At 45.0% G+C, this 18,240-nt stretch overlaps 1 protein-coding gene across 1 annotated transcript in view; it reads left to right on the top strand.

Moving 5' to 3' along the window:
- Positions 1–1,551: 1,551 nt before the first annotated feature.
- The window catches only part of DOCK11 (dedicator of cytokinesis 11), a gene marked incomplete at its 5' end in the record, with an annotated part of 62,618 nt that continues 45,929 nt past the window's right edge, over positions 1,552–18,240 (top strand). The window contains 13 exons of the mRNA XM_009077516.1: positions 1,552–1,668; positions 1,890–1,979; positions 2,743–2,825; positions 3,943–4,012; positions 6,197–6,292; positions 9,356–9,490; positions 10,909–11,086; positions 11,531–11,610; positions 12,174–12,257; positions 14,317–14,457; positions 16,212–16,421; positions 16,793–16,915; positions 17,952–18,034. Coding sequence (XP_009075764.1) covers positions 1,552–1,668; positions 1,890–1,979; positions 2,743–2,825; positions 3,943–4,012; positions 6,197–6,292; positions 9,356–9,490; positions 10,909–11,086; positions 11,531–11,610; positions 12,174–12,257; positions 14,317–14,457; positions 16,212–16,421; positions 16,793–16,915; positions 17,952–18,034 — 1,490 coding nt within the window. The remainder of the gene's footprint in view (positions 1,669–1,889; positions 1,980–2,742; positions 2,826–3,942; positions 4,013–6,196; positions 6,293–9,355; positions 9,491–10,908; positions 11,087–11,530; positions 11,611–12,173; positions 12,258–14,316; positions 14,458–16,211; positions 16,422–16,792; positions 16,916–17,951; positions 18,035–18,240) is intronic.

Here is an 18,240-nt window from a genome sequence, read left to right as displayed (position 1 = left end):
CTCATATGGCAACTGCCTCCCCAAAGTCCCAGCACCAGCGCCACTTCAACACAGGGGATGCTTAGTTGTCATTAAAGCAAAACCTTGGCTCACATTTGCTGCAAAGGCCTTGAGGACATTGATTAATGCATCCCAGAGCCTCAGGAACCCAAGGCATGGGACAGAAACCTTTGGCTAGAATTGGTTTTGGAACAGTGATGTTGATTTTTTGGCTTATCTCACATGTCACAGAAAATATTGAGTTGTTTGGGCTCTTGGTGGTGTGGCTGTTTACCCAGTGGTGTTATGTGATGCCAAGGTTTTGATCCTTATTTTGGACTCATTTTCTTAGGCTGCAGGTTGTGCTGTCTTCAGCAAGAGTCCCATCTTTAACTCCGGTCTGTACGAACAGTTCATCCCAGCAAAGCCATTTGGTGGGGGGTAAAGTTTGCTGCCCACGGGGAAGCATCTAATGTTCCTCTTCCAAGGGTGGAGAGCCCAAACATGCCATCCTACAAGGGCATATCTCCAGAGGCACATGGTATCATGTGGCTGCTGAAGGTTTCATAAGCACTGTCCGTGGCAAGAACAGGCTTCAGGATTTTGGTCGAGATTCAAAACAAGGCAAAGCTGATGTCTCAGAATTTGCTTCCTGTTCTATTGTGACCACTCCTATACAGGGTCATGTGTTGGCTTTTGGGGTGAAGTTTGATTTTTCATAATGCAGTGATGAGTGCCTGACTCTTGCTTATGAAATCTGGTCAGGCTGGGCAGCTGAGATAGCATCTGCTACTTCAGAAAGTGTGTTTTCGTACATTTTTTAAAGTTCTGCTTTCTGGAATTGTAACACAGACAAAAGTAGTGCAATAGCAAATGAAATGGAGCTCTCCTAATAGTTTTCACTCGTGACTCTAGGGATTTTGGAGAAGTTCCACTTGCTTCCCAGAAATGCAAGTGAGAGCAAGACTAAGCTCCAGATTTTTCCAGCCTTTGGATATGTCTGAGGTGCGATTTATGGAGAGGGCTTTCCTGTCTTTCCAGAGGGATGCTGCTCTTCCTTCCACAGGGTGAGATTCCTGCTCTGGCAGTTGTAGCAGCCGACTTGCTCTCATCCTGCCTGCAGCACATTTCCAGAGAGTGCACAACTCTCATCTGCTCCTCGAGTAAAACCAGCTCTGAGCTGAGCGGAGCCAGCGTAGGAACCCGTATTTCTTCTGAGCTGTATGGATGAGCTGCACTGGATCTTGCAGCTGTTAGAGCTATGGCCTGCCCAGGAGGATTTCTTGCTCCATTAAGAAATTAGAGACTGTGCTTGGATGAGAGCAGCACAGTGCTTTGTTTCTTCCTGTAGCTTATTACCAGGCACAAATAACTTAACTCCTCATTTCCCTTGCTGGAAAACTTGCCTGTGGGTGGTTACCTGCAGCACAGGAGTATCAGAGTGCTGAATTAATAGGCAGTCCAGTGGTCACACAGTTTGAAATAGGCTAAATTAGACACAAGACATTAGTTACTGGTTATTTTAGATATTATATAGATGTAATTTTTTTTCATCTTCTATTTTTCCGGCAGGAAAAAACCAAAGTGGTGGAACCCTTGGACTATGAGAATGTGATCCTTCAACGCAGGGTTCAGATCTACAGTGATCCCCTCCGGGACCTGCTGATATTTCCAATCGAAGATGTATCTGTGAGTTTGCACTGGCCGTTTCCCATGTTTGAGGCTCACTTGTCTCCAGTCTTGTTTCCCTTGGAAATTTGCCACTATTGCCCACATGTTAATTTTGGCTGCATTACTGATACACAAAACCAAAATGACCCACTGGCAATTCAGGCCTACCACATTTATTGAAACAAGTAGCAAGCCCTGAAGACTCAGTTTGCTGAAACACGTTCTCCTTTTTCATGCAGATCTCTGTCATCGGCCGACAGAGAAGGACTGTCCAGTCAACGGTGCCAGAAGATGCTCTGAAGAAAGCTCAGAGTCTCTTTGTCAAAGAGGTAGGGGAAAGTCCACATGACACCCACCTTCAGCACTTCGTCCCTTGGACAACATGTTCTGCTGTAGCTTCTGGTCTGCAGGGTTGTGGATCACTTGGTTTTTCCTGTGTGGGAAGTACTGGTTGCTGGCAGCCTGGTCGTTGGTTTTTCCTGTGTGGGAAGTACTGGACTGGCAGCCTGGTCATGAGGGAGAGTTCTCACGTCCATCTCTTGTGCAGTGCATCTTTCTGGTGGGTTTTGTGCACAGACAAGGTGTGTGGCTTTGCACCACCTGCCTGAGCTGAAAGGTGCAGAAATGCAGCAGGGTCAGGGGGAATGCACAACCTCCCCAGAGCATCCAGAGCACTGCAAGTTTGTTCTGTGAAGTGCCTCTTGCTAAGACCATTCCCTCCAAGTGCAATGGAACTAAATGCCAAGCGATGGTCAGTGTTGAGTTAGACATGCTGCATTTCCAAGGGCAGAAAATTGGTGCTTTCTGGACAATAATCCCATCCCAAATCACTGTTCCTTTTTTAGAGCTTTGGAGCGATGTAAATGCAAAACCAGTTGCTGTGTGGCAGGCCAGATGCTGTGTGATTTTTGCCTCTCTGCTGACAAGGTTCCTTATGATATTCTCTATTGCTGCATAAAAGCAGCGAAGCAGCTTGGTTCAGACCCTTTCTGCTTGTGCTTACCTCACCCAGCAGTCTATAACCTTTCAGACTTGTGCCTGGTTTGTTTTGCTTGGTGCAGCTTTCAAAGAGCTGTATTGTTTTCCTTTCAGTGCATTAAAACCTACAGCTCTGACTGGCACGTGGTAAACTACAAGTATGAGGAATACTCAGGAGATTTTCGGATGTTGCCATGGTAAGTGTCGTGCTCCCTTGGAATACTAATGCATGGTCACAGGGCTGGGGTTTGATGGGGCTTAGCAGAAGCAATCTGCCCTTTTCCTGTCCCACAAGCAGCCTCTCCTCCAGAGAGAGGTACGTCACTCTGAAGGTTAGAGAGCCAGAGGTTTGTGTTATCATGCCCTCGTCAGTTCAGCTGTCAGGGAGATGCCCATCAGTGTGGGTCACTGCTTCCCATCCCGTTCACCAGTGTGCAAACACTCCCTCCATTTGGGATGAGGTGGACTGCAGCCCAGACTCATGGCAGGATAAACAGTGTTGTCAGTGTCTGCTCATCCCAAATCAGGAGTCTCACTGTCCCCCTGAGCTCATGCTCCCTGTGTGCCACACACGGTGTTCCTGTGCTGAGAAGATTCTCTTTGTGCCCCCTGTCACAGAGACGCTGTTTGACAACTTCAGCCTGGTGATGTATTGCTGTTAATGCTGGCAGTGCTCAGGAGTTACGTGCTCAGAAATACTGCGCTGTGCCACTGATTCCAGCTTCAAAGCTAATTGGGTTTTTCAGACAGGCATATACATCTTGGGTTTCTGCTGCATTGTTATTTTCTCTGTGATGGTGCCTGCCCTGCCCACACTCCACTCTGGGCATGTCTGGACCCCAGTCGAGGCTGCTTGGTGCTGGCAGCTTGTTAAATGCTTTTTCTTCTTAATTGGTTGAAGTGGGTCTGTTCTGAGGGTCTCATGGGGTGGTGAAGCGGTAATGGGGCAACACTATTGATCAAATCATGCTAAAATTTGTGACTAATCTTGCAGTCTGATCTTGCTTCTTTTTTAGCAAGCTGGAAGATAAATTGCTGTATCTCTTTGTTACATATAAATGCAAGTCAGCAAAAACTCTGCAGAATCAAACAGCTAACAAGAGATAGCTAATTACAGACTTCTTGTGCTTGATTTCTATGAAGTGCACTCAGAAGTTAGCTTTCTCCAGCTGTAAGGGGCTGTAGGTCTCTTGAAATCTATTTTCTGTGCCCTGTGGTCTTCAGTGTGGCTCTTGCTTCTGGATCCAGCATCAGCTGCTGGCTCAGAACCCTCGTGTTCCAGTCACTAAACATGAAAATGTTTTGTGATTTCAGCAAATCCTTTAGGCCAGACAAGATTCCAAGCCATGTGTTTGAAATCGATGAAGATTTTGAAAAGGATGAGGTAAGGAGAAGGTTTTTGGTGTTTACATATTCCACTCTAAAATCTGTTTAAAAGCAGATTTTACAAGGCAAAGTCAGAATTCAGTTCCCAGGAATGTTTTTTTGTGAGATGCCTTGTGCTATGAAGATGGATGAAAGTGAGACAGTGATTTATTTTAAAGTATGACAAGATAATCTCTTGGAGCTCAGGATCTCCTAAATTATCTGGAAGATTAGCTGTATTTCTCATGATTTTTTCACTTGAAACAGAGCATCAGTGGAAGAGTGAAGAAAAAAAAAGGAAGCCAAGCAGTTATTAAGGAAAACTCTTCATGTCCAGAACTAGAAGTGGGCAGTTTGTTTTTCAACAATGTGCTTTACTACATAACCACATAACCTGCAATTTTTAATTGGTCCCTTCTACCCAACATACAGTGTCAGTCCCGCTCTGTACACAGTGTGCCAATGCTGGGAGGCATTTGCCTCCTCAGGAAGTTGGCATGTTTGGGCTCAGCTGGTTGCAAGGAAGATTTGCAGCCCTGCAGCTTTTCCGTGGAGGTGAGCTGGGAGTTCTGACAATTGGGACATCTCAGATCTGATGGTTATTTTGCATGGTGCAGGTGCCATGTTTCCCTGCATATATTGCATTTGCTACATAAGGGAGAGACAATGTTTTTCTGTTTCAAGTACCACATGGAACTTAATCCACACGCATGACATTAAGATGGTTTTGTTTATGGAGGGAAAGGTTTAGCCCAGCTGTTTAAAATTCACATGGCACCAAGGTGCTGCTGCTGAGGAACTCCCGGAGGAAAGGGGAAGTTTGTTTGTTGCAGAGCTGAAGATTTAGAGGGGCTGTTTCATGCACATTTCTCGCAATCGCTATGTATGTCCCAGCACACCTCAGGTCTGGACTGGGATGGCTTCTTTATAAATGGAAATGTTTTGCCAAGTTGGGCCTTAATCTTTTTTTGGCTGTGTTGTTGGTTTGCATTACATCATTAACTTGAGGTGTTACCTCTTTTGTAATATCTAATCTGGGCTGGAGACGCTGCTGTGCAGCCTGTTATCATCATGCTTCCGAAAAACCAAAAGGACAAGAATATGCTATCAGCATTTGGAGACCTTTTTCTTCTGGCCAGTGTCCCAAATACTCAAACAAGTGAAGTTACTGAGGTTTGTTGTGGAAGAGTATTCCAAGTGCTTTGGCAGATGGTTTGACGTTTAGGACTTCTAGCATGGCCGTATCTAAAGGATTCTGTTACAGTTTCCTGACGGAACATTTGCATTCGAATTGTGTAATGGAAATTCAAGTAAAAGAAATCTCTTGACGAACAAAGGGTAAACCATGATAAAGGAGAAATCATGGGTTGTTTTACCCAGGGAAATAAAGTATCAGAAAATTTACTTTAGAAGTTCGACATGAAAAGAGTGCAAACCTGCCCTTTGGGATGCAGCAGACAATGTGAACCAGTCCCTTCATGGCTCATCAGCAGGCAGGCCAGGGCTGCCTCTGCTGCTGAGTCACTGGAAGTCCCATGGTGAGTTTTTTCATCACTGTGCAATCTCATTTCCCTCCCCAGTGAAGGTCACGGTTAGTTATGGATGGAGAGGCATTCTCCCTTTCTTAAACCATGGGACAGGAGCAGATGGAAACCTCGACGTGTGTGCCAAGAGCAGCCTGGTTGGGTGACTTGAAACTTTTTGTTTTGATAACCATGCAACCAGCCACTTACATTTCAGTTACTGGGGTTTGGTGGGTTTTGCCTAAATTTAAAATGGAGGAATGACAAAAGGAAATGACAAAATAAGTCCAGAGTTCTGCATTTTGCAACTTGCTAAACAGACCATCTTGAAAATTTCCTTCTTCCACAGGTTTTTGAAATACTGCGTAAGAGCCAACATACATTTCCTCATTGCAAAATTGCTGTGCAGCCCTGTCAGCATAGAAGTAATCTTTCTTTTTTTTAAGGTGACCCAAACTAGCCTGTTTTGCCTCTTTATTGGAAAGAGATATCCCTGAATTTTTTTGTTGTAACACTGTATGTGTAGCTGTACCTGTTACATGTACATTCTACATGTCGCTGTATTGCTGAAGTTAAAACAGTGTTACTTTTCAGGGTGGACATATCCCTGTGTTCCAGAATTTTCTGCGGGAGGTAGTTCACCTGACCTCCTCTTTTTCTGATCTTATGCTGTGTTTTAGGATTCCTCATCCCTGTGCTCCCAGAAGGGTGGTGTGATAAAGCAGGGCTGGCTGCACAAAGCAAATGTGAACAGCACCATCACTGTTACCATGAAGGTAAGTTTGATCCAGTTACTTGTGAACAAGGCACAGAGTGAAGTTCAGACCAATCTCAAAATCTTGCAGGAGTGCAATGGGTGGGTTTGGTTTTGGTGGGCATCCATCCATCTCGTAGAGTATCCCGTGGTGGACTGGAAAACCCAGTCTGGCAACAATCTTTGACCCTTCCCTCCCCAGAATGTAAGACCGATGCACTTCAGATCATGATGGACGAGCTAACCAAAAAGGTGAAACGTGTTCTAGTAAAGCAAGATTGTTTTCTGAACAAGAAGCTGAGGCCCAGGAGAGGAAGGCAACTCGAATAACTGGAACAGCTGCCCTGCCAAGACAGGATTTTGAATTGATAGTTTCCTTGCTGGTAGGAAGTATGTAGGGAGGCCAGCTTTAAATGAAAATGAGAAATCTTTGCTTTAAAAGGAGGGGTGATATCACTGTGGAGATGTAGCATTACTGGCCTAAAAGCAACAGCTGTCATGTCTCCTGTTCACTGCTCTGTGTAATCCAGCGTGACATTGCTTAGATGTGCAGTGGAGATTTTTAAGAGTTCCACTCCAGGTTTTTGCTGTGGTAATGAGCCTGTCTGCTGTCCCACCATGCAGCTGCCTTGTTACAGCATACAGAGAGTATTAGGGGGTTATGCTCATTGGTGCAGCAGAAGGTTGGCTGCAGTAAGGCTGCTTTGTAAAGATGTATTAAAAAATCTCAAAAAGCCTAGCTGTTTGGGGGATCAATTCAATGTTTTGCTTTCAGGAGAATGAAACAGGATTGTTCATAGGGCTGATTTTAATTTGAGTTTTAAAATTGGCTTGAAGGCAATAGATGGAACAGGATTTTCTGATTCTCTGCTTTTCCAAGCAAGCTTGAAGCAATTTCTTCTTCTGTAACTTCTAGAGGAGGTATCATACATGCTCAGAGTGGTCAGTTGAGTCTGTTCTGGTCTGAGCTTCTTGTGGTACTGTTGGCCTCAGTGCCTCACATCTCAGACCTGCCTTTCAGAGGAGTTATCTGAACTGCACTGGCTTCAGTTCAATTAATAAGATCCAGAGTCTCCTGTGAAACTCAGATATCAAAGTACTGTAAATGAGCATCCATTCTCTGAGCTGGTCCTGGTCACTTGTGTGTCTTTCAAAACACATCCTAAGGCACATGTGGGAAATCTGAGGACTTTCAACATCTTCAGCCTTATCACTGCTTTGAGAGGCTGCTGTGCTGTTGTAGGAACAGGCATGTCCATCATTTGAGTGTTGGTTCTTCCATTGCTGTGCTGTGCTGAGCTGTTGGTACCTCACACTGTTGCTAAGCGTGTGCAGAGTGTATTTTGTGGAGAGCCAGCCCATGAGCAAACTGTTATTAGGCTACAGCTGCCAACCTTTATTTCAGAGCAACCTTTCCTTTGCAGAGAGCCACCTTGGTTTGGCCTAGCTCTCCCTGTTTGGCAGCATGTTGGTGTGCTGCATTATAATCATGGCATCAGGATGGTCCTTCTGTCCTTCTTCTCTGCCCAGATGATCTTAGCCAGTTTTCTAGCCATCCCTGTGCAATTGCAATGTACACCAGCAGTCCCTGTAGCCTGATCAGTGAGGATGTTCCTTCTGCTTCTAGGTGGATGGTATTAATTTCAAATGATCACAGTCTTCTGACAATGATTTCTGACTGCAAGGGGGGAAGATCATGAGAGTAGTGTTTGCTGTTTGACTCTGCATTTACTTTTCAACAGAATTCAGCAGATGCAAATGGTTTAGCATGAAATCCTGTGCCCACGAGGGATATCAACCCTGTAATATCTAGAGAGAGATCTGTCATGGGTTTCTGTAGCATCCACTGCCAGAGTTCCTGAGATTGATTCAGTGAAGTGCTAAATCAGTGTTTAAGCTGGCTTAATGCTTCGCATCCTTAGCTTTCCATGTATTTTTATGCTCTGTTGAACTAAAGTTTTAGTTAAATCTTATAAAACTGAAAGCTCAGCAACCTTAGAGCATCTCTACAGCTAATTAGTCATCCAAATGAGGTTACCTTTCAGAAGGGTTAGGTTACAGTTCAGGGCGCGATGCTCCCTCCCAGCTCTGTGCAAGTGAGTGGGTTTATTGAACATGTGCTAGTGTCAGTAATGATGGGAGCAGGAAATTACTTGTAATCTCCCATGTGGGATGAAAAATGCTGTGTTTATTCATAGGTCTTCCAGATATACAGAACAGTAGAAATACTTGCAGTGCTGCTTGTCCCGTGGCTCTCCTAACATAGATACTCAGCAACTGTGAAATGCACCCTGTTCCTTAGAGACCTGACAGCATATGGTGCTACCACAATTGCTGCCAAAATGTTATCCTGAATTATAGTCCAGTGCCTTTTGTCTGACAAGCATGAAGAAAGACATTCTGAAGAGTCTGGAGAGCCTTTCTTTTTTCTTTTTTTTTTTTTTTCTCTCTGTAAAAATCAGTAGTTCAGACATAGGAACTTCTCCTAAAGTTACTGCTGTTTGATATAAGAATTGAACACTAAGCCAAAGCCAGTTCATGAAAATGGGTTTGTATAAAGAAATCAAACCCAAAGCCACAAAAACCCAATCAATTGAATGGATTGCAGTGTCCCTTGGCTTGCATTTGCATGCTAGAAATTTCCACATGTCTGTTCCAAAGACTTTCAGAGAATTCCTTTGCAATTCTAACTGAGGTCTATACTAAAAAGGCTCTGGAAATACCTGCTCTAGGGTGGGATGAATCTTCAAGTGATGTGCTGATCTGAATTTACTGCACAGCATTACTTTGTAAAGATAAATGAGGCTGGAGCCAGCCAGGAGAGGAGCCAGAAGCCCTGGGGACTTTGCTTTAGATGGGCAAACTTGCAATAACAACAAGAACATTAAAATCAAAGATCATTGAAATCTCCCTTTATAAAAGTAAATCATATTCAAATGGATGAATCTGCAACACTCTAGGGTCAGCAGTGTTTGCTGTTACAGTATTTTCTCTAGCAGGAAGGGCAGATATGGAAACCATGGCCATGGTTTGTGATACACAACAGGGTGAATACTTGCCTGAGCAAGACTTTGTACTTTTGCAGGTATTCAAGAGGAGGTATTTTTACTTGTCACAACTCACAGATGGCTCCTATATTCTGAATTCCTACAAAGATGAGAAAATTTCAAAAGAATCCAAAGGCTGCATTTTCCTGGATGCTTGCAATGATGTTGTTCAGGTAGGTGTGCTTTCTGTGTGTCTGTACATGGACTTATGCACTGCTGGCTCTGAGATAGACAGGCTCTCTCAAAGTGTGTGCCATTGAGGGGTGAAGGCATGAATTTGCAAACTGACTCAAAGCTGGTCAGCTAAACTGGTCAAAAGGCAGATGCCAGACTTTAGGCCAGAAAGAAAGCAAGTAGAACAACTGGTGTCAGAGTAAAATGGAAGCATTTCATCATTACCTCATCTGCTGCCTCCCTGCTCTGTTCATCTGCCAGGGGAGTTTTAGGTTGGATATTAGGAAGAGATATTTTTACAGAGAGAGTAGTCAGATATTGGAATGTGCTGCCCAGGGAGGTGGTGGATTCACCATCCCTGGAGGTTTTCAAGATGAGACTGGATGTGGCACTTAGTGCCATGGTCTAGTAACCACGGTAGGGTTGGACTTGATCTTTGAGGTCTCTTCCAACCTGGTTGATTCTATGACTCTGTGATCTCTGTTACCTACTTATTGTAGGTCAGGTGCCTTCCAAAGTCACTGAGGGTTGAAGCCAGTAAGTAAATGATATGATGTTGTCTTGGGCACCTTCCTCCTCTACTTGCTGCTTGCACCAGCTTCTTGTTTCTTAAGTTACATCCTGATAAGTCTATTCCTTTGGGATTTAGGACCTGCTCAGGGCTTGTAAGGTTTTAGAAGCAGGTATTTGAACAGGTCTAAAACCTGGGTTTGCTTAGTTGTGTGAGAGGGAAGTGAAGCAGTGGATTGCTGCTGTACCTTCTGCCCTTGCTGTCTCTGCAGAAGCTTCAAGCACTGAGTGTGGTGGAGCTGGTACAGGGCAGCTTATATTACCCCAGTGGTTTGCTTCAGCATGGATGAGTCAGAGCTGTGAGTTTCCATTTATCTTTCTGAACACAGTAAAAGCACTAATGCACACGCCTGAGTGATGTATGGGATGTACTTCCCAAGTTGCATCAGATTTGCCTCAACTTCTGGTTTGGAAATGCTGTTTAAAGGCCAGGACAATTCCAAAAATTTGCATTTAACCACTTGCTTTTAAGATAGATGCCTCTATGTGTCCCAGAGTGCAGTATTACGTACTGTGTCAGACAAATCCAGTTCCTGGCTTCTTTGGGTAAATACAAAAGGCCTTACAATATCAGAAGGACTTTGCTCCTGCTCCTTGGTGCAATGTCTGTGGTTCAGTCTGGCTTTCTGTCACTCTCAGAGTAGCTGACAGCCACAGAACTGTGCACTGCTTGGTCACAGCCATGAAACCCTTTGTGATTACTGCAGGATCACTGTGTCAGGGAGGGTGCCTGCGTTGTATTTCTTGGTATTTCAGCTCAGGGTGCTTTCCCAGAGAGGAGCTGTGTGGCAGGTACTGTGCTGAGTTGTTGAGGAAAAGGTAATACAAATCTCTCTTATTTGTTCAGTGCCCCAAGATGCGCCGTTATGCATTCGAACTGAAGACAATAGACAAGTACAGCCACTATCTTGCAGCTGAAACTGAGCAGGAGATGGAAGAATGGCTGGTGACTCTAAGAAAGATCATTCAGAGCAATACTGAGAGTTTGGTGCAAGAGAAGAAAGATACTGTGGAATCTGTGCAAGGTCAGTTTGTAAATAAACACCTACCTTCTCCCTTCTCCAGCAGGATGCAAGCAATGTGCCTGGAGAAGTGTATACTGTACTGCATTAATAGCCAGAATTGTGGCTGACACAGTATCATGCAAAGGGGCTTAGTATAACACAGACAATAGTCTGAGGAGTAAAAGTGGAGGGAAATGTGACCCTTCTTCTGGATGGGAAATCCATGGCAAAGTTTCAAGGCTCCTGGAAAATTGGCTCTGTGTTCAAATTCTGCTTTGGAAAGACCTAGCAGTCTGTAATAGTACACTTTGATACTAGTAATATATGGAAAAATCTTACTCCTGAGGAGTGGAAAAGTCTCCGTAAATTGTTTTTGTGCTATTGTTAGCAAATACTGCAGGATGCTTTCTGGCAGAGCACAGCTCCTGCAGTTGTTTTGAACATCTGTTTCTTGTGTCCTTGCAGATGATGAATCAAGCACGCAGGGAAAGTCAGAGAACATCCTGGAGAGCCTGGAGAGAAGCATGCATCCAGAGCTGATGAAGGTATTGTGTTTGCAGAGATCACTACTCTCCCAGCCTGTAGCTAGTTCTGTCCACCTTGCCTGTGAAAGGGGTTTTCTACTTTGTGTCTTCAGCTCTGGTGAAGCTGGGCAGGCACTAAGTGCTGGTGGGATCCCTGTTAACCCACCTGCCTGGCTCACAGATGGAGCAACATGGTTAGAGGCTGCCTGCTCCTAACCTCCAAGTGTGCGGCCCTGGAGGAAGAACCAGGCTCAGAGCAAATGAAAAACTGTCGTGGTCAGCACTGCTCATCTGGGGTGATTGTCCTGGCTGTGGAAGCAGAGAGAGTTAGGCAGCAGCCACATCCTGTTTATGATCCAGAGCATGGTTTGCCTACTTCTGCCTCTTTCTCATTCGGCACAGCCACTGTGCTGTACTGTCACTGCACTGTGTTGGAGGCTACAGCTGAGATGCTTTGCATCCTCTCACGTATCACAAAGGGGACCTGAAGAGTAATTATTTTGTTTTGCTTCTGTTCCATTCCAATAACAAATGTTTGCCTCTGTGTGGCCAGGCAGTAATATCAATGCCTTCCTTTGTCCTAGTATGGAAGAGAAACAGATCAGCTGAACAAACTGAGCAGAAACGATGGAAGACAGAACATCTTTTCTTTTGACCCAGAAGTCCAGGTAAACACCCCCATATTTGCCAATGTGATGTTTTATTCACTGTGTAGTGCCTCCCCTGTTCTCCTGCATGGCCACAGGGTTTGTCTGCAGAGGCAGTGTGTTTTTCAGAGAACTGGAGGGCAGAAGTGCAGCCCATGTCCTGTCAGTGAGAGTAGAATGAGATGTCAGTGGTCAGATGAGAGGTCAGATACAGGGAAGACTCGCAGCAGCCCCACATATGGCCTTCCTCCAGCTTTGCTGGCTTCTGTGTGATGCATCTTGATATTGCTGATTTCAAACCCATCGTCTGGGCCCCTGGGAAGTTCTCATGGTTGCAGAAGAAGCAGTAGAAGTGATATTGCAAGGACAGCTGCAGCACTGCGTGGTCTCAGCATTATCTGGAGTAGGGAGTGGTGGGTTTACAGGAGACCCTCAGTCTTCAGGGAGTTTTCAAATGTAGGGACACACAATCAGAAGAAACACCCCCTTCTGGTCCAATGTGCTGTTGGCTATTGGCCTGTTTTCTTCTTGGCCTTGACATCTTTGGTGAGCTCTGTGCCAAGATCCAGTTGTGGGATTTCAGTGGAATGAGCTGCAATTGTTGACGCATTTTTAGAGAATTGTTCCAGGTTATTTCATAGTTCCTGGTTTTCCTTCTGGCATGCTTTGGCTTGTTCACACTTGTGAAATAGAACATTCTGGTTTAACAAGGAGATATAATTAGTCTTTAAAAGGTTTAGTTGTACAAAATGAGTTTTCCTCTTGGCACTTCTATAAGGTTTTTAACAGAAAGAAGATAAGCATCCAGGAAGCTTTTTGTTTGGGTTTTTTTTTTTATAAGAGAAGCTTTGAGAAGTTTCTGATATTCTAGTCAGATAATAAAAGTGGAAATAAAAATAAAAAAATTCTAGTCAGATAATAAAAGTGGAAATATTATTCAGTGTGGAGCATCTAAGATAACTTTTTTTTACCTTGCCAAATGGTTAGGCTGAATTCACTGCCCTTTTTCTGTACCCAGAGCTCTTCATTCTGGTGTGGGTCAGTCAGATCTACTATAAAATCAGGCATTCAAAATCATTGCCCTGGTCAATGATGGTGTGTACGTGCACACTTGTATGCGTAGTGCTAAGGAAACTGGGAGCAGGAACATATACCTGCAATATACTTTCCTCATGGAAAGGAAATAGGGGAAGCAATGGAAACTGTTTCCCAGAACTGGATTAACAATTGCAGCCTACTTTGCTGAGTCACTTGATTGAATTGAGATATCAGCACCTTATGTTTGGCATGCTGGTCTCTGCAGAATTTGAGGCGGAAAAGCGGATGAGACTGTGCCAGACTGTCACTGAGAGACCTGCTGGTATTTAAGGGTGTTTGGTAGCTCTGTGTCCCCAGTGCTCAGCACAATGGGTATGCCAAAGGCTGAGGGTCTTTGTCTGGCCAATAGTATTTTGGTTGCATATGTCCCTGCTCCCCCAAGATGGTAGGTGTCAAGGCACAGACCAGGCATAGGTGTTCTGGGTTGGGAAAGAGGTGATTATAACTGAACCTGTTTGGATTTCCCAGCCAGCCAGTCTTTCCTGTTTCTAACCACACTGGTTATTGCTGTGCAGCTAGACATGCCTTCCACTTTGAGATGTTGTTCACAGTCCCAACAGCGAGTGCCTTCTCTCTATTCAGGCACAGGGATCATCTCTTAAACTAGTCAAATCTTCGTGATGGAAGATAATTTTCTGCTTGTAACGACGTCTTATGTTCCGCTTTCTTCCCCAAGCTCTAAATGGTGTTTGGGAAGATCCCCAGGGTTACAGCATAGCAGGAAGGAACTGAAATCATACTGAGGTTTAGTTTTCTGTGCTCTACAAACCAGGTTGCTAAAAATTGATACACCCCCATAAATTCATGGCTTGAATACACTTGTGTAACATCACCAAATTGCACTCATTTGTGAATGTATTGTACCTTTTGTAGCACTTGAAAAAAAAATGGATTAAGATAGCATTGGCCATAATGTGATTCCTTGACATTATTCAGGGGGTTGTTTTCTTTTTTAATGAGGCCAGATTTGTTTGTTTGCTAGAGACTAGACTTCTCAGGGATTGAGCCAGATGTGAAGCCGTTTGAGGAAAAGTGCAGCAGGCGCTTCGTGGTGTGCTGCCAGGACTTCTCCCTCAACCTCCTCGCTCAGCTCAGCGACAAGGCAGAAGGAGGACCCACCAATGTAAGGGGAGCTCCAGAGTATCCTGCTTGGTCTTCTTTCTCCTCACCTGCAAGAAAAGCACTTGGCAAATTAATCTGGATAAAACATCCCATTTTGCCATAAGCTCCGATGGGACCTGGACAGGCAGTGACTGCTGGCCTAAGGTCATTGCAGGATTTGTCTGACTTGGTATTTTGATGTTCAAAAATGTGTTTGGGGGCAGGGTCTGTCCTGAGGTGGCTCAGTCTGCCAGGAACTGGGACTGCTGGGAAACCGGCGGTTCAGAAGCACAGGGAGTGGGGAGTGTGCATCTGCCACATGCTGAGTCCCTGTGAAAGTCCTGCTGGTAAATGATTAAGCTCTGTCTCCAAACCACTCATGGCTGTGTTTTATTTCATTTCCTCTATTGACAAGGGATTTCCCTGTTCTGAAACCTTCTTTGGACTCCCAGCCGAACTTTACTCACAGCCGCTTCATTATATGCATTTGTTATTGTGCCAAAGTTGTGACTTAGCCTAAAAATCTCTTTCCTGTGTTTTCTGAGCCTCTGATGTCTGTAGACAGCTACTACATCTCACCTCAGCCTTTGTTGTGCTGGACCGAACAGTCCGTTCTCCTCCAGTCTTTCCTCCCAAAACACAATCCTGTTGTCACGTCTTGCACTTGCTCCTGCTGGAGTCACCCCTTTCTGCAGGGGTGCCAGAGCAGTAGGTGGCATTACAGGGAAGGCAGCAGGACTGGCACTGTCTGATCTCTACTGATGCTACCCTGTCTGATGCCTGTTAGAATCACAAAGACATTTTTGTGATGATTTTGTGTTGACAGCTCACAGCTCCGATACAGGACAGCAGGCTCCATACACAGCACCAGGCTCGTTCTCCTCCGTAACTCCCAGCAGATGGATACATTGCTAATAGCAAAGATTCTTGTTATTCAGCCTTAATCAGGTCCAGAGTGAGACCTAAGCAGCACATTTTCAGCATTGATGTAATGCCTCCAAGTCATGCTATAGAGTGAGACCTAAGCAGCACATTTTCAGCCTCCAAGTCATGCTATAATATCTCAGGCACGCTACAGTCTTATCTTCAGGCCTTTGGTTTTATCTTTTCATGGATGCAAGTCTACTAGGATCTGTGAATTAAAAATACATGAATTATTGCCACTTGCCTTGTGCTGTCAAAGTCAGTAGCTACAAAGTAGTTGGCAGATTTTGCACATGCAGTTCCTCAGCAGTGTTAGCCTTGTATTTGAACTCTCCTGGCTGGGAGAGCTAACTTTCCTCCTGGGATAGCAGCTGAGGAACATTTTGAGTGTTGCAGTTGAGCCATGCAGAGCTGATGGACTTTGGAAAATAAGTGTAGTGGTCTTTAGCATGTGATCATAAACACTCTTAAGCTGATTTTTTTCTCACTGCAAAGGATAAACAGCTCTGATAAATTGAGTTCATCTTTTCTTCCTGACTTCATAGTTTACTACTTATGTAAAAACATATGGTTTTCATTCTCTGTATTTCATTGATGGCTTTAAAGTAGCTTTGTTCAAATTGACTAGACCAAAATGCAAATATATGGAGGAAAAAATGGATTTTTATATTTATAAAGCAAATAGACATGGATTATCTGCAAGAATTCTATAAAATGCTGGTGTATGAAAGTAAAGGAACAAAGCAATGCAGAAGGTTCCCCAGTTTCCTTAGCAGGGAAGACAATGCATGTTGATGTTCTTGAGCCTCTGCCATGCAATTTTTTGATACATATGTTCAATCAAATTTCCAGGTTGAGCCCTTTTTCCTCAGCTTGGCATTGTTTGACCTGAAAAATAATTGCAAGATTTCAGCTGACTTCCATGTGGACTTGAACCCTCCATCTGTCCGTGACATGCTCCTGGATAACTCTGCTTCTGGAGCAGAGGACACCAAGGGACGTTCGCCAGGCGAGAGCCTTGTGCACGGGGTCCCCGAGTCCTGCCTGCGCTACATAAAACGGGTGAATATCTGACTTTCTCCTCATTCTGTGCCTCTGTTGAGGCTGTAAATGTTCAGTAGCGTTGCACTGTGTTGTTATCCACTGTGTGGGGAACCAGAAGTGAGCTTTTTTCTTTAGCTGTGGGATTTTGGTCAGTGTCTCAAGCCGGTTGCCACTTTGGGCTCACTGGCAGTGATAGGCAAAGTACCACGTAGAGTTTTTCAAGACTTGACCATCCTCAAGCTTGGTGAGCCCCTGTGGCCTATCTGCAGCAGCCACCAGGTCAGGGTCTGTGTGGGTTGTGGGAGGGGATGGCAAGGGCATCGAGGCCAAACCCCGTGGTACATGTTGGGTGTCCTTCTGTCTGACAGCCCACTGTCTGTCTGTTGCAGGGGATTTTCTCCGTGACCGACCCGCACGCAGAGATCTTCCTGGTGGCTCGTGTGGAGAAGGTTCTGCAGGGCAGCATTGCCCACTGTGTAGAGCCCTACATGAAAAACTCAGACCCTGGGAAGGTACTGGACAGGGCGATGAGAGTATCTGCTTGGTGATGCTGTCTGCTGCTGCAGGGAATAGCGTGGTCTGAAACATGGCTTGTTCCTGATGCTCTTTAGTTTCTTTCTTCATCCATTCTATTTGCACTGTTGCCAGGCTGGCTCAGCTGGGCTGTCCTGGGAAATTCAGTTCCTTCCCCTGGAAAGAGGCAAGGGATTCTTAAAAAGAGCCAAGCAGTTGGGGCAGGGGGACCTTTCTCCATTACAAATTGACCAGGCAAAGCCTGGGCTGGCAGCAGATGGTGGGACACTTCATCCCCAAAATGAAGTGTCTGCATAGAATCCTAGAATCCTTAAGTATCAAAAAGTCCTATAAGATCATTGAGTCCAACCATTAGCCCAGCACTGAAAACCCTACCACTAAATCATGTCCCTAAGCACCACATCTACATGTCTGTTAAATGCCTTCAGGAATGGTGACTCCACCACTCTTCTGGGCAGCCTGTCCCAATGCTGGACAAGCCTTTGAGTGAAGAAATTTTTGCTAATATTCAGTGAAGAGGCCCTGCTGCTGCTGCCAGCATCAATCCCTGCATACCAGGTGGAGCTGATGCTGTCTTGTTGCAGCCAATCAAAATTAGTCCCTGGAAAATCAATGTACAGAACACTTGGTAATGATGGCATTCCCTTGGCACATTTCATAGTTCTGTATAGGATGAGACAATTGCAGTTAGTTTTGGAAAATGAACTAATACCCTTTGGAAAATAAAATACTAATACTCTGACAGTTTAATACAGAATCCTGAGGAGGTTTAATATGACTGTGCCCACAACATGTGCTATTGCTTTGCAAAGTAATAACTGTGGGTAGTGAGAAGTGACAGACAGGGATGTCTATCAGCTGCTGCAGTGACTGTTAGACTCTGTGACTGGAGAGCTGTGCCTTCTGGAGTATGGAGAGATGCTTCTGCCTATAGGGTGCAGTGCTCTTCACTCCTTCTCCAGGGCAGTGTGGAAGTCCTGGCACACCCTAACCTACCTCTCTTGTGTTTTGCAGACTGCTCAGAAGGTCCATAAGGTGGCCAAACAGGTGTGCAGCCGTTTGGGGCAGTACCGGATGCCCTTTGGCTGGGCTGCCAGGTTAGTCTGCATGGACTGGGCATTGGCATGGTGGGAGCTGCTGCTGCCATGAATTATTTGGGGCCTGATCTGGCCGAGTGGGCAAAGGGCCAAGTGACTGAAGTCAGTGAGGTTGCAGTGGAGGGCAGAGCCTGGCTCTGACTCCCAAAATAGTATTGGGACTGGCCTGAAATGCTCTATCTAGAATTAGAAACAAAATATTATAA

The sequence above is a fragment of the Acanthisitta chloris genome, unplaced genomic scaffold (genome assembly GCF_000695815.1).
Source record: "Acanthisitta chloris isolate BGI_N310 unplaced genomic scaffold, ASM69581v1 scaffold15466, whole genome shotgun sequence".
NCBI classification, from domain to species: Eukaryota; Metazoa; Chordata; class Aves; order Passeriformes; family Acanthisittidae; genus Acanthisitta; species Acanthisitta chloris.
The sequence above is the reverse complement of the archived record's forward strand: the minus strand, read 5'-3'. Positions and strand labels throughout refer to the sequence as shown.